Genomic DNA, 24,949 nt, shown 5'->3' on the forward strand with positions numbered 1-24,949 from the left:
AAATTCCCACCCTATCCCCATACAAACCCAACAACCCTGTATGATACATTCAATTCTATTATCAATTACATTAACAATTCTAAATCACTTAAAATAAACTATATTACAAAAATGAATAACAATTACACAAACAATAGTAACTTATAAAATCAATATATGAACTATAACACGTTACAGTAATAGAAGAACAACATGTTGTACAACAGGGCTCTCCAACGTTTTCTGTACCAAGAGCTACTTAAGTGCAACAAAAATTATCCTGAGCTATGAATATTATTAGTTTTGCAATAGTGAACACACCATACAAGATTACATTAGTAGCCACGCTATGTTAGATTACCAGCAATGATTACCTCGGTGCCTCAGGCAAGGTTGCCAGTAGCAATGTGAAAAACAGATATTGTCAATCTGGAATGCCTGCTACTGTAGTTGTTATTCTCGTGCCACCAAGGTAATATTATACATATTAAGGCTCTCCATCACTACATGAATTATTTATATATTAGCTATAAAAAATTGGAAATTCCAGCATTCTCCTCTAATTATCTTATGATTCCTGACAGTGCACACATTTTCGTCTTGAATGCACACTTTCAATTTTGTTACAAATATTTCCGGCCAAGTAAAAGCTTTTTTCTCCAAACATCACCTTATGATTTCTGAAAAGACACACTTTTTTTATTTTGGTGTGCATTTATTAATTTAGCCAAATAAAAGCTAGTAACGTAGTATGCAGAGCAGTACACAGGAGTGTTACTCACAGGTAGCTGGAGAGCTACTAGTAGCTCACGAGCTACTCATTGGAGAAACAACAATTTTCTTTGAAACGATATTACTTACCTAAAAAAATGATTGATTTGATTTTTGATTTGATTTTTAGCATTTATAAAGCGCCTGGCTACACATAGAACAGTGAGTCCCCGCGCTAATTACTGATAAATTCTACCTAGGGCCTGAGAAACCAGGATTATAAAGTGGGGAAGAGGAGTGTTTTTAATTTCCTCCGGAATCCTAATTCAGATGGCTCCATTCTCATGTTCAGAGGTAGAGCATTCCAGTATTTAGGGGCTAAGTGCCTAAATGAGCGGCCGCCCATTCTGGCCCTAAGAATACGGGGAGTTTTAAACAACATCGCACCAGAGGATCTTAGATTGCGAATAGGGCGATGTATGGCCAGGAGTATTTGTAACAACAATATTTTTGCACCACAATATTCCTGTGTCACAATAGTTTTTTTACGATATTTGTGTCTCCCGACATTTGTTTAGCCAAATACCATTTCAGCAATTGTCAGAAAGCATCAATAGCAAGGAAGCTTTTTGGATAATAGCAATACAGCTGGATAAAGAGAGGCACATGAAAATTTTAAAGAATGTCCTGACACACAGATATTCATTGGCATAGCTAGGAATCCAAGCTGTGATTACTGCAACACCGCTAGCAAAATACCGGCACTAAAATGGGTATAAATCTTGCTGAGGCAATGTTAACATTGCTGTGTGTACAAACTTACTGGCAGTCCAGGTTCCCCAATTCCAGGTGGTCCATTTGGGCCTGGTCTTCCTGGCAAACCAATGTCTCCCTGAAAATAAAAAGGCAAGTTTTATGGTTATGATTCTTACTGACTTTAAATGCTTCACATAGATAATTCAAATGTAAGTTAAAGATTAAGAATTCTATAGCTGTCTTCACAATCTTGACTGGGCCACACCACTCACTTGGGTGACATCAACTTCCTAGACAACACAAACTCAAAAGCACATGAAACACCCTTCCCAACCTCATCAACACACTTAACCCAGAAGAGCGTGTCACACAACCAACACACTTCAAAGGCAACATCATCAACATTTTCTTCTCAGTATCATCAACAATCCAATGCAAACCACCTATTCCCCATCAACTGGACTGACCACTTAGCCATCGCTAACTCCTTGCTCAGTGTCCTACTGATAAACCATGGTCAAACCAAAAAAGAAAACTAAACCTTTAGATTCTTTAAAGACTTTTCCGTTGAAAACCTAATACTTTAACTCATCACTCATTCAAGTCCACATCTGATGCCGACGCGCTTCTCAATAACTCCAAGACTTTTAAAACAAATTGTGTGAACCTCCATGCTCCAGTTAAAACAGACAAGTGCACGCAAAGGCATTCAGCACTCTTGTACTCTAAAGACTTTGCTTACAGTAATGATCCATCTGCGGACAGAAAAGAAAATTGAAGAAAAACAGAACTCTCAATGACCACATGATACTGAAGTCTGTTCACCTAACATGCAGACTGCACAATACATCAGCCAAAGGAAAGTATACCAACACCATCAAAGAAGCCACCAACAGAAGCAGGACAGTTTTCAAGATAGTCAAGCACTTCATCAACCCCCTGCTGGAAAAACTATTTCTCTCCATATATAAATGTCAATGCCATCGACCTCTTCTTCAGTGAAAAAATACAACCACCACTTCCCATTTAATCATACAATGGTCAGCCTTCAAAGGTCTATCTCTTGCAGATCTCACCAACATACTCAACTCCCTCAAAGCCAGTTCTTATGAAAAATATATATTGTTTGTCCTTTATCAAAGTTCTCTACGGGGATGTTCTCTCGTCTCTATTCACCAGTGTCAATGTCTCCCTCACTCAAGGAATTTTTTGCAGATGCTCACAAGACAGGCCAGATCCTCCCACTCCCAAATAAACCTAAGCTTAAACTGATGACCTTGCCAACTTCCAGCCCATCACTCAACTACCATTCAGATGCAAGATCATTGATAAAGCAGTCTATGTTCAACTCCAAGATCCCATTAAGGCTAACAATCTCCTGCATGACCTCTTTCCTTCAGGGTCGATCTCAGCGGGTTCTTCTCAGACCTTTTAAATCGGAGTGTAAACCTCTAACTTGTGGAGTCCCGCAGTGCTCGGCCTTGAGTCCTTTATTTTTTAATGTCTACCTTGCACCGTTGGCCAGGGTAGTGGAGGCATGTGGAGTCAGAGTGATTTCTTATGCTGATGATACTCAGCTGATATTCTCTTTTAGAGATCACTCTGACTCCAGCCTCTCTAGTTTCCGCCACTGTTTGGGCGAGATCTGCTCTTGGATGGCCCTGAACCATCTCCGTCTCAACACTGACAAGACGGAAGTCCTGTTTTTTAATCAAAAAATGAAAATACCCCCCTCACTGTGGTGGCCTACGGTCCTCAACCCCCCCCCAATTCCGGTGCATTCTGCTCGAAATCTGGGATTCCAGTTTGATGATACGCTCTCCTGCAGCCCACAAATTAATAAAGTTACTGCCGCCTGCTTTGGGAAATTAAAAATGATGAGAAAAATCTTTCCATTTCTGCCAATGGACGCGCGCAGAACAGTTACCCAGGCCTTAATAACCTCTCATTTGGATTACGCCAACAGTCTGTATGCGGGGGCCCCATTGTACCAAATTGAACGCCTTCAAGTAGTCCAAAACGCGGCAGCAAGACTAATTGGCAATATCCCTTTCCGACACCCTATTTCAATGTTTCGCAAACAGCTCCATTGGCTTCCTATAGCCTGCCGCATTAAGTTTAAAATTCTCACTCTTGCGTTCCGTGCTCTGAACGGGTCCGGACCTGAATACTTGAGAAAGAGATTGACATTATCTCACTCAGTAAGAGACCTACGTTCTAACAGTCTTCGGCTTATGGTGGTGCCACGCTTCCGCCGCGCCCGAATGGGTGGCAGAGCCTTTGCTGTCCTTGCGGCAAAACATTGGAACAGCCTTCCCTTAGAACTCAGATTTGCTCCTTCTGAATCACTGTTCCGTGGACGCTTGAAAACTTGGCTATTCTCTTCTATTTAGACTGGCCCTTCTTCTTTCTGCTGACTGTTTTAGCGCCGGGACACCCCCGACGGGGGTAGCTGTGCGCTCTACAAGAATCGTAAATAAATAAATAAATAAAAATAAATAAATAAATGACTACCATTCTGGCTTTAGATCATGCTGCTGCACAGAGACCACTACCATAAATACATCAACAATGATGCCCTGCTGATTACAGATGAAGATGGCCCCGCTTCCTGACATTACTGTACCTCTCAGCTGCCTTCAACAAAGTCGACCATCCTTCCTTAATATGCACCCTGGAGTCCCAAATGGGTTTTACCATCCAAGTCCTTCACTGGTTCTCCTCCTACCTTTCCAACTGAATTCAGGTTGATCACAAAGGTACCACGAGGGCCCAAAAGATCCCTTTCACCTGTGGAGTCAAAGGGTGCAATACTAACCCTCTCATCTTTAACTTCTACGTGGAGCTGATTGATACTCTACCCACAGATAGCAGCATCAAGATTCACCAATATGCTGATGATACACAATTCTGCTTGAAAGTCTCCTCTGCTTCAGACATCCAATGCCTCAAATACTGCCATAACATCATCCAGACCTGGATGTCCAGCGTGTACCCGAAGCTTAACTCTACCAATTCAGAACTCATGTTATTTGCAAAGAACATTAAACAAGAGGCAGTACAAACCAGACTCAATGACATAAACCTGGATAGCTTTGAAGCCCAACGTTCAGTGAATAGCAGGTCTCTTGGCTGCATCCTGGACACCAGCCTCACCGTCAAAAAACATATTCCCCCCAAAAATGCCTGGTATCAACTCTCTCTTCTGAAGAAAGTGAAACAATTTCTTCCAGAAAGCGACTTCAGAACAAATGTTCAGGTCGTCGAACTTCGGCATCTGGGTAGCGATAACACCGGGCCCCATGGACTCCTAGACCTCACACTGGCATCCTTTAAGGGCACCCTACTCACCACAGCCAGTTTCACTCATGACTTGAAGAAATGTGATCACATCATCCCCATCCTGATGTATCTCCCTTGGCTTCTCTAGTTAGCCTGCACCATCATCAAAACCAGCTGCATCATTTACAAAACCTTCATAACTATCTCCCCTGCTTATCTTGCAAACAAGTTCATCTGTGATGATTCTCATCACACCCACAGCCGGTACACCATCAGACTGCAGACTGAGAAGTGTATAAAAAAACCAAGACAGCAGGCTTTTTTCCCCGGTGCACCTAGGATCTGGAAGAACATCCCTCTATCCATCAGGACCGCCCCAACGGTTCTCCAATCTAGGAAGAGTTAAAGACACATCTCTTTAATAAAAACTACCTCTTCTATCACTTGGTATCTTTATGCTTGTCTTAGACCCTGTACAGTTCCTCACTGCCTTTTGGCTAGGTTTGCACTTTAGAAATACCACATGCATGCACACATACATATATACAAATACATTAAATACAGGTTGATGACTATCACCAAACAACAAGATGTTGTATTTGAAAGTGAAAAAGGGAGAAATATATGGGTGACAAAGAAAATGTGTTGAAAAGTCAGTAAAATTATATTTAGGTCCCCATTTCCTACAGCTTTGTGTGGGAGTTCAGATAATGCATTGGAAAGCAAACAGTAGCATCAATTTAGTTACCACTTTAAAGTGCTGATTAAGTAGTGCTAAACCATGTCCCGTGAGTGCCTGCACAGACTTTAGTAAATTAAGGCCTTTAAGTCATGTCCTTTTTATACAAAACGGTGCATGTTTTTAGTTGTTGTTTAATTTAATTCATGTATGCATGAAAATGTGACTGTATACTTCTCCACACTTTCTGCACAGCTTATAAGGTAAAGCTTTCATCTTTAACCCCCTTTGCAGTGGCGTGAATTTCCTTGCGGCGTGGGGGGGCTAGGGGGTGAGCGCGGCGCTGCGGTGCTCATGACGGAACCACGCCGTCATGAGTCACGGGTGGCGTGTGCTCATGACGGCGTGGTTCCGTCATGGCCCCGCCTGTTCATTAATTCGCCAGCACAGGTGGGGAATTAATGCCTCGTGGGCGGAGCGGCAGCCGCATGACGGAACCACGCCATCATGAGCACACGCCGCCCCTGATTCATGATGGCGGGGTTCTGTTATAAGCACGCAACGAGTTAAGGGCCCCTTGTATCACATGATTCTGTGAATCGCAATTAGGTAATTGTTATTCCAAATGTATGAAACTCAGAGTTTCATTTAAAGATTGTTAGGGGGTCGCAAATTGGCCTACCTCATTAATATTAATAAAGTAGATCACAATTAGCGAGACCCTAGGAATCGCTAAAATCACAGTGATGGTGGCCTCTAGGGTCAGCAGACCACCATGTCTGTGATTGCTTTTCAATAAAGCAATCTTTTTTTTTTTTAAAGCAGCCCGTTTTCCTTAAATAAAACGGGGTGTGTTTAAAAGAATAAAATGAAAAGTCTTCTTTTAATTTTGTAAGAGCAGGCAGTGGCCTCTTGAAAAACATTTTCACCACCATTCTCAAAGGTAAGGTAAAGGGGTCTCATGCGGACACCTTCGCATTTCCAAATGGGTTACCACCATCTTGAAGTTGGTGGTAATATGCTAATGTTTTACAACCGCATTCATGGTCACAAAACATTCCTACATACCTCTGCGATTCGGTATTTGGAAGGGATGCCCTACACATGCCAATTAGAAATACCGAATCGCAAACCCATTTTGCGATTCGGTAACAGGTTATCTAATCGCGTAATAGGGTATGATACATGGGAAAAGCCTTTTTTGCATTCATAAACGGACCCATTCTGTGAATCGGCCTGTTTGTGAACGCAAAATAGCTACATGTAGCCCCAAGCTGAGAGTAAACAAAACCATTTTAACTGTGAGAAAGGAAGCCAAAATTGCAACATATTTCACTCGCCACTTCTTAGGCTCTCCCCATAGGATGCCCACTTTTATAAATACTGTTTGCTTCATGTTTGCTTAATTGACGCATAACTTGCAGTATTATAATTTAGTTCCTGGGAAGTTTTACCAGAATTCGTAGCTATTACTACTGGCTTGCATTTTAGTTTCACTGACATTGGTTCTGCTAGTTTCGGTTGCCAAGAAGGGGTGTCGGAAATATGCCTAATTATCTTTCGAGTAATTTGTGAAATTTCGAAAACATTATGCAAAATTACGCAAATTGGAAATGCAGCTGTTGGCGTGATATTTTAGTGTAAAATGCATCCTGGTGTCCAAAAGGTGTATGTGTCCTAATATGCAAAAACATAAGTCCTGCGAGCAACAGCTGCTCATGTTCTGTTCATTCGCTTTGTTCCCGTAATCCCAGGATAGGAAGTTACAGCCTAAATTATACAATGTATTGTAATGGCGTAATTTGGGAAAATGTTCATAAAATGTGTAACACGAAATGCCAGAAATTATGCAAAACTTTCCCCTGGGCCTAGTCAAGAAGCTAGAATTTGGATCTAACCTTGTTTATTTTGTGTCCTTCCACCTGCACCTCAGCAATATATAGGACGTTGGTGATTGGCTAAGCGCGGGGACGGGTCTAACAATGTGATGTCATGAGGGCGTCCAAAGCGTGCATCTCATCACTTCCGCTTCCCCTCATATTTCAGCGAATAATTGTTGATGCTTCTATGAATCAAGGATAGCGTGTGTAGGAGTAGATGCTTAATTTTTTCATACTGATTTATGTAGGTAAAGGGATTTCCTACCTTTTGCCGGTGGCAGCCATAATTATATGTAATCTTTTGTATAAAGCTTGTTTGATGAAATGTTAAGACTTCCAGCTGTCTTTTTAGGAGAAAGGGACATACCTAAAACCTGTCTAACTGTGTGAAAGGCAAGTAAGCAGAGCTTTACACTTCTCCCTCTTCGTTTTTATAGATACAGTCTGTCACCTTTAATCTCTGAAATCTTCTACATGTATTTGTTATTCTTACCTTTGGGCCGGGAAACCCTGTGCCCGTTTCCCCAGTCAATCCTGGTGGGCCCGCAAGTCCTCGTTCGCCCTTAAAAAGAAAAATAATGCTTGTGAAAACAGCATGTAATTGTCAGATCGTAAAACGAATTATGGACCTGGGAGGAGTCAAATACATATGTGTGACAGGAAAAAATAAAATTTTCAAACTAAACAAACACAGAAATTCAATTCGAGGAGTACAGGAACATAAACATTTCCTTTCCACAGAGATTAATCTAAATCCATCCTCTTTACACTAGCACATCCGCTGATAGAAAATCTCTAGATGTGGTCAAACAGCGACCCAACACTGCACCACTTTCAATAGTGAATGCTGAAATGCAGGTGCTGCTGCCAAGCAACAGCATACACTCACTAGCCATGCCATGGACATAATAGACATGCACAACGTAAAAAGTTTACTTTTACTGCCCCCATTGTCTCCTCAACAAGGAAACTAGAACGTGAAGAAATAAAAGACAATAAAACTTTTCTAAGCGCTTCTCCTGTGTCTCTTGTACAATGAACAATAAAGCACAAGTCATTCTTGGGTGACCACAAAAAGGATAAAGTATTCATTGGTTTGTCCACTAGTAAAAAATAAAACCTGTTTACCCATAATCCTTCACGACGTTTACCCCCTTGAGGTTTGTACTACTGAATATCGACCCCCAGAATATTGTGGTACAAGAATATCGAGGACAGAATATCAAAAGGCAATGCCTCTAGGGAAGTATAGATGCACTATTCCTGTCTCCACATCTACATGCGTTGAAGATATATATATATATATATATATATATATATATATATATATATATTCACTGAAAAAACCATAGGTTAGAGACCATATATAGTTAGCTGGACATTTTATTGACATAAAACCAATGAAATTCCATATATAGTTAGTTGCACTAACTATATATCGCGCACCCGCAATCCACTGCTGATGATGTCACATATTACATCATTCATGACATGGTCAGTGACATCACTGATGACATCACTGATGACATCTCAAATGACATCACTGATGACATCACTGATGACATCTCAAATGACATCACTGATGACATCATCTAGTGTCTCTGTGTTTTTGTAAAGTTTAAATATGTTTTACATATTGAAGAATGAGTGGATGTATGGAAGACTGAGTGTGTGTGTGGCTGGCTGGGAGGTGTGTGACTCTGTGCATATCAATGTGTACTTGTATCAGTGATTGTATAAGAGAGTAAGTATGTGTTAGTATATGTGTGAAAAGTATGGTGTTCTGTGTTTAACTGTATAGATGAGGAAATCGAAGTGTGATTGATTCTTCACAGGACTGACTAGGTGTATGAGTGCATATGATAGTGTTGTAATAATGAGTGACTGTATGTATGAGTGATTGTATGGGTGAATGAGTGAATGTGTGTGTAGACGTAGGAATCAGTGAGTGCGTATGTAGTAACTGGTATTGGTGTGTCATGATGTCATCAGTGATGTCATTTGAGATGTCATCAGTGATGTCATTTGAGATGTCATCAGTGATGTCATCAGTGATGTCACTGAAGTATGGTGTTCTGTGTTTAACTGTATAGATGAGGAAATGGAAGTGTGATTGATTCTTTACAGGACTGACTAGGTGTGTGAGTAACTCCATGGATGAGTGGCAGTGTGTGAGTGTCTGCATAGGTGTATGAGTGCATATGATAGTGTTGTAATAATGAGTGACTGTATGTATGAGTGAATGTATGGGTGAATGAGTGAATGTGTGTGTAGACGTAGGAATCAGTGAGTGCGTATGTAGTAACTGGTATTGGTGTGTCATGATGTCATCAGTGATGTCATTTGAGATGTCATCAGTGATGTCATCAGTGATGTCATTTGAGATGTCATCAGTGATGTCATCAGTGATGTCACTGACCATGTCATGAATGATGTAATATGTGACATCATCAGCAGTGGATTGCGGGTGCGCGATATATAGTTAGTGCAACTAACTATATATGGAATTTCATTGGTTTTATGTCAATAAAATGTCCAGCTAACTATATATGGTCTCTAACCTATGGTTTTTTCAGTGAATTTTCAAGGTTTTGTAAATGCAAATTCCTAACTATATATGGTCTATAACCTATGGTTTTTTCAGTGAATTTCATTGGTTTTTTAAAAGCTAATATCTATAGCTGTAAAATATATTCTTTATTACGTGACGTATCACGTAGCCACGTGAGACGCCTCATGACGCGTCGCATAACCGTGACGTATCGGCTCTGCAGCGCAAACAAATCCCGTAACGTAAGCGTGCCGGAGCACGCTTACAGATATATATATTTTTTTTAACCTTAATTAGACAAAATCCACACGTGCACATATCTTGAGGCCTTGCAAAGGCACATCAAACAAACAGTCCCTACAATTTTGCCAAGTTTGCTGGAAATCTATTCCCTTAATTTTTTTTTTACTGTTTCTCTTGGTTTTCCCCTTGTTACGCTTACCGGGACGCTACCCGGTACGCGAATCGGACGCTCCAAAACACAAGATGGCGGACTCCCGTTACGCTGCCGGTTAGCTGCCCGGTTCGCGTACCGGGAAGCATCTCTACCGCGAAAAATCGCGGGGGACTTTAATATCCACCTAATCAATCCTAGGGGGTCAGGAGGGGTTTACCTTGCCCCCTTTCCTTCATTTCCCCCTTCTTTTTTCACCACATCTTGTCTCTCGAACCTACCGAGAGACAAGATGGCGGCCGCTCCGGACTGTTTACAATGTTGACAGCTACGCTGCCGGTTAGCTGCCCGGTTAGCTGCCCGGTGAGCTGCCCGGTGAGCTGCCCGGTTCGCGTACCGGGACACGCCTCTACGGCGTAAAATCGCAAAAAAAAATAAAATTATTTTTTGCCCCGCGGGGCACTTTAATATCCCCCTCATCAATCCTAGGGGGTCAGGAGTGGTCTACCTTGCCCCCTTTCCTTCATTTCCCCCTTCGTTTTTCACCACATCTTGTCTCTCGATCGTACCGAAAGACAAGATGGCGGCCGCTCCGGACTGTTTAGAATGTTGACAGACACCGGAGAGCCAATCAGCTTCGCGAAGTTCCGTTACGCGTCAGGTACGCGAACCGGGGCGCTAACCGGAGCGCTGTCACAGATATATATATTTTTTTAAACGTTAATTTCTCAAAATCCACTGGAGCACATATATTGAGACATAGCAAAGGCACGTCGGGCAAACCATATCTACAATTTTGCCAAGTTTCATGTAAATCTATTCAGCCGTTCGAGCTAAAAGTGAGTCCAACCGCCCTATGGAAAAATGAATGGGAAAATCGCGTTTTGGGACCCCCCTTTTTTCTCGGCCCCCCCTTGACGAAACCCCCGCAAATTTTCAGGGGCTGCTCAGAAACAAAATGTGCCATTTTCCTGAACATTTCAGCCAATTCCGTCCACAAACGCCAAAGTTATTAGACATAGAATTTTCAGAAATCCCATAGAGAAAAAATCCTAACTATATATACCCACTGGCTATCGCCAGTAGGTAATATACATATATAAACATATATAATCTGCATATCTATATAAATATAAATGCATGCATACATATACATATATGCATACATATGCATGTTATTTACATGAAAGTTTTAAAAACACTAATAAAAGCAAAGCTAAAAAGCCACCTCATTACAAACAGAATGGCTTTAACTTAAACGAGGGCGAGATCTATTGCATTTTCAATGCTTGTTTACTTTGGTTCTATCAAGAAGGCATTCAGATGTGTCACACATTTGCCATAAATTCTGAATGTTAGCACTCTATTTGCTCATTAGATCACTGTAGTAAAGCTAGTGCTCACCAGGGAAGTCTGCTGCTAATCATGGTTTGCAGCCATTTTCCCGCATTTTTTATCCCGCAGACTTTCAGTCCGCATACCATTATCCCGCAAGGTCATTGCCCTCGCATACCATTATCCCGCATTTTTTCAAAACGCATGTGCATTTATCGCGCATGCCTTTTACAAAGAATTACGTTTTAAAGGCATGTATGGTAAATGCATTTGCGTTGTGAAAACCACGATGACGAGAGAGGTAAGTGGGTTTGTGTTAATTTTTTCGTGGGTTAGTGATTGTGTAGTGTAGTGTAGTGTTGTGTAGTGTAGTGTTGTGTTAGTGTAGTGTAGAGTTGTGGTGGTTGTTTAGTGTAGGGTCATGCTGGGGGTAGTGTTTTAGGGTTTAGGGTTGTGTTGTAGTGTTTGCGTAGTGTAGGGTCATGCTGGGGGTAGTGTTTTAGGGTTTAGGGTAGTGTTGTAGTGTTTGCGTAGTGTAGGGTCATGCTGGGGGTAGTGTTTTAGGGTTTTGGGTAGTGTTGTAGTGTTTGCGTAGTGTAGGGTCATGCTGGGGTGTAGTATTTTAGGGTTTAGGGTAGTGTTGTAGTGTTTGCGTAGTGTAGGGTCATGCTGGGGGTAGTGTTTTAGGGTTTTGGGTAGTGTTGTAGTGTTTGCGTAGTGTAGGGTCATGCTGGGGTGTAGTGTTTTAGGGTTTTGGGTAGTGTTGTAGTGTTTGCGTAGTGTAGGGTCATGCTGGGGTGTAGTGTTTTAGGGTTTTGGGTAGTGTTGTAGTGTTTGCGTAGTGTAGGGTCATGCTGGGGGTAGTGTTTTAGGGTTTTGGGTAGTGTTGTAGTGTTTGCGTAGTGTAGGGTCATGCTGGGGGTAGTGTTTTAGGGTTTTGGGTAGTGTTGTAGTGTTTGCGTAGTGTAGGGTCATGCTGGGGGGTAGTGTTTTAGGGTTTTGGGTAGTGTTGTAGTGTTTGCGTAGTGTAGGGTCATGCTGGGGGTAGTGTTTTAGGGTTTTGGGTAGTGTTGTAGTGTTTGCGTAGTGTAGGGTCATGCTGGGGGTAGTGTTTTAGGGTTTAGGGTAGTGTTGTAGTGTTTGCGTAGTGTAGGGTTATGCTGGGGGTAGTGTTTTAGGGTTTAGGGTAGTGTTGTAGTGTTTGCGTAGTGTAGGGTCATGCTGGGGGTAGTGTTTTAGGGTTTAGGGTAGTGTTGTAGTGTTTGCGTAGTGTAGGGTCATGCTGGGGGTAGTGTTTTAGGGTTTAGGGTAGTGTTGTAGTGTTTGCGTAGTGTAGGGTCATGCTGGGGGTAGTGTTTTAGGGTTTAGGGTAGTGTTTGCGTAGTGTAGGGTCATGCTGGGGTGTAGTGTTTTAGGGTTTTGGGTAGTGTTGTAGTGTTTGCGTAGTGTAGGGTCATGCTGGGGGTAGTGTTTTAGGGTTTAGGGTAGTGTTGTAGTGTTTGCGTAGTGTAGGGTCATGCTGGGGTGTAGTGTTTTAGGGTTTTGGGTAGTGTTGTAGTGTTTGCGTAGTGTAGGGTCATGCTGGGGGTAGTGTTTTAGGGTTTAGGGTAGTGTTTGCGTAGTGTAGGGTCATGCTGGGGGTAGTGTTTTAGGGTTTAGGGTTGTGTTGTAGTGTTTGCGTAGTGTAGGGTCATGCTGGGGGCAGTGTTTTAGGGTTTAGGGTTGTGTTGTAGTGTTTGTGTAGTGTACGGTCATGCTGGGGGTAGTGTTTTAGGGTTTAGGGTAGTGTTGTAGTGTTTGCGTAGTGTAGGGTCATGCTGGGGTGTAGTGTTTTAGGGTTTTGGGTAGTGTTGTAGTGTTTGCGTAGTGTAGGGTCATGCTGGGGGTAGTGTTTTAGGGTTTAGGGTAGTGTTGTAGTGTTTGTGTAGTGTAGGGTCATGCTGGGGGTAGTGTTTTAGGGTTTAGGGTAGTGTTGTACTGTTTGTGTAGTGTAGGGTCATGCTGGGGGTAGTGTTTTAGGGTTTAGGGTAGTTTAGTTGTTTAGTGTATGCTAAAGGCATATTCGTTCTAAAGGTTTTCGTTATTTTATTTTTTGGCCTAATAGTACGGGGGGGGAAATTTTTTTGCAGACTGATGGTATGCGGGATTTCGTCATATATTCGCTAATCATACTTTCTATGGCAAAATGAACCCCCTCATTTTGTTCCTTTTTAAATTAAATGTTTTAAGAGTTACCACTTTATTCCAATCAAGATGGCTTCAGGTGTGCCATACCTTTGTAATAAGTAGGACTGTTAGCACTCTAGTTGTTCTTTAGAACACTCTGGGACATTCTGTCATTGGGCTATAGTTGGGCTACATCTGGCTGATATTTGGGCTACATTTGTTTTTTTTTGTCTCTGGTGGCCATCTTTGGGCTACATTTGGGCTCCAACATATATATAGCCCAATGTAGCCCAATATATATTTTTCAAAGTTAATTTTCGTAAAAACCACTGGAGCCTATATCTTGAGACATAGCAAAGGCACATCGGGCTACCAGTCCCTACAATTTTGCCAAGTTTGGTGTAAATCCATTCAGCCGTTCAGGCTAAAAGTGAGGCCAACCGCCCTATGGAAAATTGCATGGGAAAAACACGTTTTGGGACCCCCCTTTTTTCTCGGCCCCCCCTTGACGAAACTCCCCCAAATTTTCAGGGGCTGCTCAGAAACAAAATGTTCCATTTTCCTAAAAATTTCAGCCAATTCTGTCCTCAAACGCCAAAGTTATTCGACATAGAATTTTCAAAAATCCCATAGGAAAAAAATCCTAACTATATATACCTACTGGCTATCGCCAGTAGGTAATATATCATCAAGGTACATATATGTGGAATCAGGTATAGAAAATCTAGACTTACTTACATGGCAATATTTTATTTTCAATATACTGTCCTCAATATTGTGTAACACTGATATTCTGGTGTTGATATTCAGGATACACACCCCCCTTGAGTCATTTCACTATTCCACCTATAGCAAGGCATAGGCAGAATTTAGGGTCACTGAATATTTTTATGAGGAATGCCAACTTTTCACCATAAATGTTGTTAACAGAAGCTTAGAATACTGTAATAATTTAGGGCCAGATGTAGGTAATTCATATTTACCGACTCTTAAATACCGAATTTTACCGATTCAGTATTTAAGAGTCGGTAAATATGAAGGGGGGAGATGTAGATATTTCCAGATGTTGAAATACCGAATCTTTAGAATTCGGTATTTACAGATTCTGTAATTACAGAATCGGTATTGCCCATTGATTCCTATGGGCCTTGAAGCCCATAGGAATCAATGGGCAATACCGATTCTGTAATTACAGAATCGGTAAATACCGAATTTGGCAAGGGTGCAGGGGGTGTCACTTTGACACCCTCTGGCACCCCAAAAATAGGCATATGCGCGATGTGGGACACAGACATGCCCTAAGGGCATGTCTGTCTGTCACATGGCTAGGTGTGCATGCACACATGTGCATGCACACCTGAATTCAGTATTTTAACACCCAATTGGATTGTGTGTTAAAATACCGATTTTCGGCTGTTACCGACCGACCTACATCTGGCCCTTTGTGCCATGCTAAAAGAAGGATATTTATAGCTGAAGTCTGAAATCTCCTAAGGATGTTGGTTAATCACAAGTGCATCTCATTCAGTTTGGGACACAAACATGGGATGTATTTAACATACCTTGACTGTTAGCTTCTCATCCTTTCAATGTTTTACTTCCCCATAACTCCCTTTGGTGAGCATCTCCTACTTTGTTTTAAGATATGTCAGGAAGGGTCCTTAGTGACTTTAGTTTCATATTAGTTTTGAATTGAGCATGTATTTAATAATGGACGCCTCAATTTGCAGCCGCAATTGAATAAGACCTTTGTTCTAGATACTAGTAAAACCAAACAAAAACTTGTGGTGGCTTAACCTAAAGGCAGCAGACACACCACTTCATGCACCAGTCCTTTAAATAGTTTGTCTTTATAGGTAGATATCAAATGTTTTCCTTATAGAGAAGTGGTTCTCAACTTGAGGTCCCCAAGCCCCTTGAGGACTCAGGAGGCCTGCAACGGTATACATAATTAAGTGCTAATATCAGGTGAAGAAAGGAATTTAAAATTGGAGGCTAAAAATGAAGGTAGTATATTTATCAGGACTTCTGTGAGCAATGCAAGTAAAGCGAAAGGAATCCAATTTGGACGGTTGGTGGTGTCTATTGAAGCATTGATATGCTTTGACAAAAAGAGAGCATGCATTAGGATACAAAAAGGCTATGCTAGATTCTAGTGTATTGCTTTATCTTTCAGAAATAAAACAACACTTTGAAAATATTTTTAGATTTTTGATGCACACTTGATTTTGTTTTCTTCTGTCTATTTTGTACTTTTGTGTATTGATCTGAGGTTTAAATCTTTAAAATTGTATAGCCAGGGTACCCACCTTCTAGTAGGGATTCAATGGGGGTCCACACAAGTCAAAAGGTTAAGACCCACTGCTATAGACAGTCCAGTTTGTCTCTGATCTCAGATCTTAAGGTGAGTGTTCCAGTGCACGGGCCTCTTACTCCTGTCAATCTGAGTGTGCCATGAGATCATCTAAAGTTTGCCAATTCAACAGAGGTATTTATTAGTGGATCAGTGATTCTGGTTAAGAATGAACAAAAAGGTATTGGGTTGCTCGAATTTATAGGCCTCGACCATCACAAATCCCAATTTTGATTAAAGCAATCCTATGGGCAGTTACTTGGATGCTGAGGAATATCCTGGTCAAATGCTTGCCATGGATAGATAGACATGGATGGTCAATGAACATAAGAAGAAGTGCATATGAAACTAATAGCAGAGGCCCAAAATGTGTCCTGCGTTTGTGCTATGAACAGTCCATGGGCATTTTTGTTAAGTAAGAAGAAGAAGGGAAATAAGAGATATAATAGTAAGGACAGATGTTCACAGGGCTAGGAAATGTGTTTCAGAAGTTTTTTGTTCTTAGAATCCTCACTAGTTTTTGCAGCATTCTTATTGCAAGGCCTACTGATACTTCTTCCACCCCTAACTATTGATCTCTTTTCTTTCTGCCTCAAGTTATATTTCTTATTACACTTTATTTGCAGTTCAACAGAGTGAAGACACATCGAATTTTGTTTTGAGTTCTGGATCCTTAAGATGCACTTTGCTTTTCTGGATTCGGGCAGCAGGTCACCTGTCTAGAGAGGTCCATACCAATGATATTAGAAATATTAGGGACCTCGTGCTTCAGTGGTCCATGGGTGAGCACAATAATTTGCATTGCATTATTTAGGTGGAAAGGATGATTTGCCACTCAATGTTTACTTATTAAAAAGTTGTTGACTAGACATATTATACCCTGGACTCTGTTTGATCAAAACAACAACTTACCTCATTCAAAACACACTAACAATTTCACAAATGTAATTCCTGACCTTTGTGATGAGGATGTCAGTCTTAATAATAAGAATGACTAGGGCTTTGAAACCATTTGGCGGGTAAGTAGGTAGTAACTTAACATTACCAATGAAGAACCGGTGTGGTGCTCAGGATGAGGTAATCATTCCATCCTGTACTGTAGCTGAACACAGAAAGGGTTGGAGCTGATGACATGTTGAAAGCTGTGTGGTACACAGAGGGTGTGCAGGCATTCCCTTAAACTACCTCCCGTTGAGTGAATCCTAAAAAGTATGTGGGTGGTGGCAGAGATAAAATATTAATTGTCTGTTTTTTCGTAGAACTGGTCCTGAAGAAGGTTTTTATTCAAACCCACAACCGAAACGCTGCGTCGACCTTTGTTCTGATGAACATTTTTAACGATTGTGTTTTTTGATGTTTTTATAAAGTGATATTTGAATGTACTTATATTAAGTGATGTGTTAACCAGTGACAATAACAAAATCGATAATATGTCTAAATAAATTTTGTACCAACTTGCACAGCATATCTCCCATTTTCTTTTTCTTATTATTCACGTATCAATTATTTTTAGTGTGGTCTGTATTAATTTTTATTGTTTCTATGTATTAATATGTATATGACATATATAGCTAGTTGACAATATTGAGTGTTTCTATTCTGGTGAAATTTTAATTCTTACATACACCAACGTAGGTCATAACATCTGTGTGATTGGTATTGTTTAGAACAACAAGGTACGTAGTGCTAGTAGAGATCACTCTTGTGACTCATGTAGGGACCTTGCCACACATTTCTGCTTACTTTCTCCCTGGTCCCAGACCTTAAACAATAGGGGGCCTCTTTTATTTTTTGAATGGTGGCAGAGAGCAGCCACAAATAATTACAACTGCTTAGGTTGTCAACACTGGACTGGAGGAGAGGGTTTGGTGTTCAACAACAAGTAAACAGACAATATCAGCAATGTACTTACTTTTGTTCCAGGTGGCCCTTCTTGTCCTTGATCTCCTGGCGGCCCCAGTGTACCCTGTGTGAAAATGTAATTGTTGTTATCTACAGCATATTAGCAATTGTTTAAGGATCTAAACATTCAGTATGATCTACTGTAGCAGAATTTTCTGAAACCTGAATTTATAATTAAATATCACCATTGATAGACTGAAATGCAATCTTCCGTGGGTTTCATTCTGAGTGGAGCTCTTAACTACATATCGGCTTCAAGAAAGTTAGCGTGGTTTGGAGTCATTTACTACTATTCCGTGCATTCTGCCATGAAGTTAACTTTGCTAGGGATTTTGATATTTCAGATTTGATTTATACAGCACTTTTCTTCAAATTAATTTACAGACATTTTTGAATACTATTAAACTGTGAGCAGAAAAATTATGAACATCAACTGCTGCATAAAATGTTTGTGAACAAATTGATGTTGTGTTAAGACAGTTTCATGAGGGTACAATTATTTGTAAGCTGTACAGGACTAGGGAGAATGAATTAAATAAACCAAGAGAGGCACAAAATGCCAGTGACTAAAGAGGAGGTACTAGGATGCAGAATGATGATTACATGATAAGAACTTAGGGCAAGCAAATTGAAAGATGGCCAGACAGATAGACTCAATATGAGACCTGAAAACCACAGAGTGCGAGAGCATCCAATCCTAGACTGTTCTGCAAAGTGGAACTTAAAGGCACTTTTGACAGGCACCGAATGAAGCCCTACAATAGTATGGCTAGTATGCCTTGTCCTTAAGCCAGAGCTCATTCTAAAACCAACATATTATAGAAGCTAAAAAGGGATTAATTAGAAATGAGATAAACTGGACTGAAAACTGTCTGAAGGAATTATTCAGCATCATCAGAAATCCACAAACCCACTGACCACAGTGGATCTCCGGAGTACATTGAAAGCTTTGAGAAAGTCTCCCTTTTCTTCAATGACAAAATAAAAACGATATTTTAGTCTCACAATAGGTCACCTAACAAGAATATATGAACTCTCCAAAACAACTGTTAGCTTATTATAGCACGTCTTTATCCTTATGCGTGTAACCGCGAACTCACCATTCTAAACCTGCATTTATTTTACTTCGCTCTAATGCTTACGTAACAGTTATACAGAGTCCCTCAGGAGCCAAAAGGGTTCCTTCATTACTAACTCACACATCACTTCATCTCACCCTCTGTTAAAAATAAAAAGTTTACATTTTTACAAGTTTTTCCAATCATAACACCTCAATGAGTCTTCGTGGTGCTCTGATCACACATCCCAACAATGTCTTTTGAAACTGGGGACAGGCAATCAATGATCTGCATTGGTGATGGAGGAACAAAAGCAATCTGTGGTTCTCCAATTGTCCATTTAGACCCAGTCCCTCTATTGACATAAGCGTCTGACAAGCGATGAGCCACGTGTCGAAATTGCGAGAAATCTCACTTAATAGACTTCCCAAGACATTGGGCAGTCACCATGTGTTCTTTGTCGATCACAATATGAAATGGTTCAGCATCCAAGGGAGCTTCAGAGCTCCATTTTCTAGGCCTAAGGACAAGCACTTGATCTCCTCTAGTGGATGCAATGTCCTCTGCATGTGGGTACGTATATGCACAGGCCTTCATTTTTCTTTTACAATTTAAGTCTCTTATAGAGGGAGGGCCGGGTTCAGCGCTGTTGGCAACCAGTGCGACAATCATTGTTGGCGCCCCCTCCTGACCCCCTACTTGGATTCCCTCATGACCATCGGGCAAAAGTGCCCCTAATATCTTTTTAATCATAAGTTACTGCTAAACAGAGCACCTCCCCCCTGAAATCACCACACCTCCACAGGTCAGCTCTCAAAGCGGCTGCACCGGTCGCACTGTCCTAAAGCCGGCACTGTATAGAGTTTTCTTCCTCCGTACTTGATCTTCTGTTGGCCCAAAGTGGTAACTTAGTCATCATGGCTCTCCTGAACATCAAGGTTGCAGGGCTTCACCTGTGGGTGATTGAGGGGTTGAACGGTAAGCTCGAAGATTAGAATTTAAAACAGTTTTAAGGTCGAGCTTTACCAATATAGCACGCTGAACAGCTTTCTTGATTGTACTCATTAAACATTTGACAAGGCCTTTGGCATGTGGCGGAAGAGGTGTGCTCTTCTGATGCTTCACCTTAAGAAGACTGAGAAAGTCTCTGAATTCTTAACTGTTGAAAGGTGGGCTGTGGTCAGATTTTAGGATCGCAGAAACACTGCATGTCGCGAAGTTGCCATCTACCCTCTCAATGACTCTTTCTTGAGTGATGGATGAGAGATCTTCTATCAATGGAAAGCAGGACTATTCATCAACAATCACAATCAGCAGCCGCGGCCGGTAGTAGGTGTAACTGCAGGGCGGTGACGTGTGGAGGGGGAGGGGCAGGGTGGGGGGGTAGTAATGTATGGATTACAGACTTTAACAGGTAAGTAAACATATAAATAAATAAAACGAATTTCGTTACGCGCACTGCATCGCATTTGGTGATGCAGTGCCCACAACAAAATTTGTTTTATTTATTTATATGTTTACTTACCTGTTAAAGTCCGTAATCCATACATTACTACCCCCCACCCTGCCCCTTCCTCTCCCCACGTCACCGCCCTGCAGTTACACCTACTACCGGCCGCGGCTGACAATCAGGTGATGTCCATTGTCAAGAGGACTGAACAAGTAAATGGCAATTCTTGCATGCTTTGGCAACTCTGACATATTTAAGGTGTGTTGAGTAGTTTTCGATTAACGGCAGTTGTATAGATGACATTCCTTCAATTCTCTTTCAACTATCATCGAGATGGGGAAACCAGACTCAGTTTCGGACAGCTATTTTTGTGGCAACAATTCCATGATGTCCTTCATGGGCCTCTTCAATTATCTTCTGTTGCAGACTCTCTGAAATGACAATTCTCGAACCTCTTAGGATAATGCCTTCTTGAGTAACAGACAGTTTGTCTTTGGCATTTTCAAACTTCTGGGATTCACTGTCACTGTTAAGAGGCCGAGTGTGCTGGTTCCAAAGCTGATGTGCAATAATGTCTTCCATTTATTGCATCTCACTATCTTGGTAGTGACAATTTGTTTTAACGAAATGGCTATAGGTGTGCTGGATTTCACAATGACATTTCTGTAGTCTTCAGCTGTCTTAGAAGAGGTACCATGGCACTGTATGGGCACTTGTGAGAAGTAGTCAGCAGGGTTTTGATCTTTCCCTGGATGGTGCACAATTGTGTAGTTGTATTCTTGTAATTGTAGACCCAAACATTGAATGCGAGGAGGCATCTTGGCCTTTAGATTGCCAAATATGCTGAATGGCTTTACACATAAGAATAAGTGGAAATGTTCATAAGCCAAAACCACTGCTAAACTTTCTTTTCTCAGGTTGTGAATAAGCACATTCAGTTTGGGACAAAACTTCTGCTTGCAGATGCCACAATATGCCTTTGAGCATCAGGGTGTCCACTGTCCTGTGCAAGGATTGTGTCTAACCCGACTGGGCTAGCATCAACAACAGCCTCTGTATGAAGCTTTGGATTAAAGTATGCTATGTCAGTAGCATTCTCAATAGCTTGTTTAATCTTCTTGAAGCTTTGCTCGCATTCATGTGACCAGTGAAATGAAACATTCCTTTTTGTCAAGCTTCTCAACGGAGCACTTATGGTGGCAAAGTGTCATATATATATCTAGAGCAGTAGCCGGCCATGGTCAAAGAATGAACTTAACACGCAAACATCTTTTGGGGGTCAGGCAGTCGACAACGCTTGCACTTTAGCTGGGTCAGGTGTCATGCCCCCATCAGAAACAATATGGCCAAAGAATTTTAGCTTTGTCTTATGGAACTGCCATTTGTGACATTCAAAGTCAAACCTCCATCCACAAATAAAACACGCACTTGCTTGAGAGCTTTATATTGCTCCTTCTGTGTAACTCCGAAAACCAATATTTCATCACTATAATTAAACACATTCATGTTAGACTGTATGATACCTCGAATTACATCTTGAAACTACTCTGCAGCTGGTGACACACCAAAACTTAGTCTTTTGTATCGTAATACACCGATATGTGTTAAAAAGGGAGTAATGTCCCTGCATCTCTCTTGGAATTCCAACTGATGTAGGGGGGGGGGCCTTAAGGGGGGTGCAGGTGGCTGTGGGAAGGAGAACCATTTTGTAACGGTTTGCAAGGTGACGGGCCAGTTTTGTCCTATTTTGTTACAGGGGGGCAATATTGCCGACCCCGGTAACAAAAGTACCCCCCCGGGGGCCAAAACCGGCCCCCACCATGGTGGCCCTCTGGGGAAATGTCTGATAGCCGCTACGGCTAGTCCAGCCCTGCCCACAGCCCTTGCAAACCTGTCAAATGGCGGTACATTTTCCTTCATGTGGAAACAAAAATCCACACCTGAAGCACAACTTCTTCTTCCGAGGAGACATCACTCGTCCCTCCGCCTTGTGCTTTGGCTTACTTTTTAACTCCATGATTGACTCACTCTGGCCACCTCTGGCCTACATGTTAGCAGCTTGTTGATCGGCATGCTCTACAGCTCTGGCAGCCATGAGAACTCACTCCAGAGTAAGAGTTTCTCTCAGCATTTATCATCTGAATGAATCTGACAGGAATCAGCCAATAACTGTGAGGCGTATAGCTTTCTCATTATTGAATTCATTGAACTTACAGTGTTTGATGAGCGTATCCAGTCTCTCAACAAATTAATCAATGGTTTCACCATCTTTCTGTCACTCTTGACAAAAAAAATTGCTTTTTGTAATCTACATTCGGCATTGGCTTGAGCTTGAGATGCAAGACTTCTTTGATTGGACTGTATGTAATTTAGTCAACTCCAGGCATTTTCTTTTTTGCCTTCATTTATACCTCATCAGCTAGATTCTTAAAGTATTCGATAATCTTCTTGTTATCTGTTTCTTCTAGCACATCAACAAAATCGTAAAATGTCTCTATCCAAGCAGTCCACCTGTCACCAATATTTAGCTTTTTGGTGGTATTGAATGGTGGTGGTGGTTTTAGGAAGGCAGACGCATTATAACCATTTGTGTGATTGGCTGACACTGAGAGTGGAGGTCTCCCCAACACTGTCGGCTGTCCACTAGGAATGGCTTCATTCATACCATCTCTAAGGCCCAATGCTGTTCTGGCCAGTCGATGGAACTGTGACCTTACTCTTGGTCTCCATGGGAACCCTTCACTTTTCTGGAGATCTCTGGAGTTGTTCTTAGCCGCTACCCAGCAGCTTTGATGGCATGTTGCTTCAGGTATGGACATCTCCTCAAACACAACCCCAGAAACTTCTTCTGGGGCTACTCCACTACCTCTGTGGTACAATGACTATCTTTACTCAGTGCTGGTAAGCAGGTGACCGTTTCTTTAATTTGAATTGCTTTGTTTATAAGCATTTCTTTGTACTGTCTGAAACCTGGTTGTTCTTTGCCTTGCAGTGCTTTTGTTCGCAGCATTATCTTGCAATTTGCTGTCGCTATTTGCTGCTCTTACAAAACCTGGTTGTCTCCGTCTTCAGCTTTATCACATTGTATGATGTATGGCTTAAGGTTACGTAGTAGCGTGGTGCCATTTGTAATGACCTTCCTAGCAGGTTCTTAGTCAACAATGTGTAGACTTCTCAGTGAAGCTTTCCTTAACTTCAAATGCTTTACACAGGATGGAGTTGCATTTTGACTCTACATAGACCAAGCATCGATCCAGCACTTCTACTGATGCACACGTGGCACACACAAGCAAACTGCTAGAACATGGCAAACTCTGTGGGACAGCACTGTAGATCTATCCCCTATCTCGTTGCCAGTTGTAGCATCCTCCCCAGGATGGGTACCCGCTAATGACCACGCCACACACGGATATTAGTATAACACGTCTTTATTCTTCTGTGTGTAACCGCAAACTTAACATTTTAAACCTGCATTCACTTCACTACACTCTAATGCTTACATCACAGTTCTACAGAGTCCATCAGAAGCCAAAAGGGTTCTGTCATTACTAACTCACACAACGCTTCAAAAATGACTTAGTCAAATGCATGGAAGACATTAGACCTATTTCACATTTTCAGAATTCGATACCATCATAAATGCCTCATTGAGCCAAGGAAGTGTTTCCGACTGCCTGAAAGTGGGGCAGGTTTCACAGTTACCAAAAACAAAAATAAAAACAACTTCCGATCCATGTACACCATCACTTTCCAAGCAAAAGCTTGAGAACACTATGCAGTAATGCTGCTAAAATAATTTAGCAATGAAAACAAGCTCCTTGAGGAGTTTTGTTGTGCTTCAGATCTGGCTGCAGAACAGAATGTGCTATTTTGAAAATCACAGGTGATGGTCTAAACTTTGTAGCTGAAGGAAAATATGTCCACCTCATACTTTTACACCTGTCAGCAGACTTCAATAGAGTAAATCACTCATCACTGATAACGTTTCTGGAAAAATAGAAGGGCTTCAAAGGTTCTTTTCTAAGTTGTTTCTCCTCATGTCCAGAAAATTGTTCCCAACAAATTAAACTTGCCATCTCTCTCTCTAGCCCCTCCAGCCTACATCAAAATGTTCCACAAGGATAAATACTCATTTTTACTTTTTGTAATCTTTACACGAAAACCCTCAGCTCTCTACGAATGTAATTTAATATCTCATATCATTTCTATGTCAATGCCATACAACTTTATATGAAGGAGACAGCAACAAAATACCTAATCTCTCTGGTTCAGAACCTCACAGTCCTGTAGGTATTGATGTAACTTGGCTGCAATCTATGCATTGTCAAATTCACAAAATCCCTGGGATTCACGCTTTACAAGAACCTCAATCTGTAAGCCAATATTATTGCTCTTGCTAGTGAAGTTCTATTTCAAATAGCACTCCTTATCCAGGCTGAAGATTTTTAAAAAG

At 41.4% G+C, this 24,949-nt stretch overlaps 1 protein-coding gene across 1 annotated transcript in view; it reads right to left on the bottom strand.

Annotated features, from left to right (window-relative positions):
* LOC144823260 (uncharacterized) overlaps positions 1 to 24,949 on the bottom strand; it is a 277,122-nt gene that overhangs the window by 164,153 nt on the left and 88,020 nt on the right. The window contains exons 11-13 of the mRNA XM_078681614.1: positions 17,999 to 18,052; positions 7,781 to 7,849; positions 1,514 to 1,582 (exon numbers count right to left, since the gene is read on the bottom strand). Coding sequence (XP_078537740.1) covers positions 1,514 to 1,582; positions 7,781 to 7,849; positions 17,999 to 18,052 — 192 coding nt within the window. The remainder of the gene's footprint in view (positions 1 to 1,513; positions 1,583 to 7,780; positions 7,850 to 17,998; positions 18,053 to 24,949) is intronic.

This window comes from Lissotriton helveticus, chromosome 3_1 (genome assembly GCF_964261635.1).
Source record: "Lissotriton helveticus chromosome 3_1, aLisHel1.1, whole genome shotgun sequence".
NCBI classification, from domain to species: domain Eukaryota; kingdom Metazoa; phylum Chordata; class Amphibia; order Caudata; family Salamandridae; genus Lissotriton; species Lissotriton helveticus.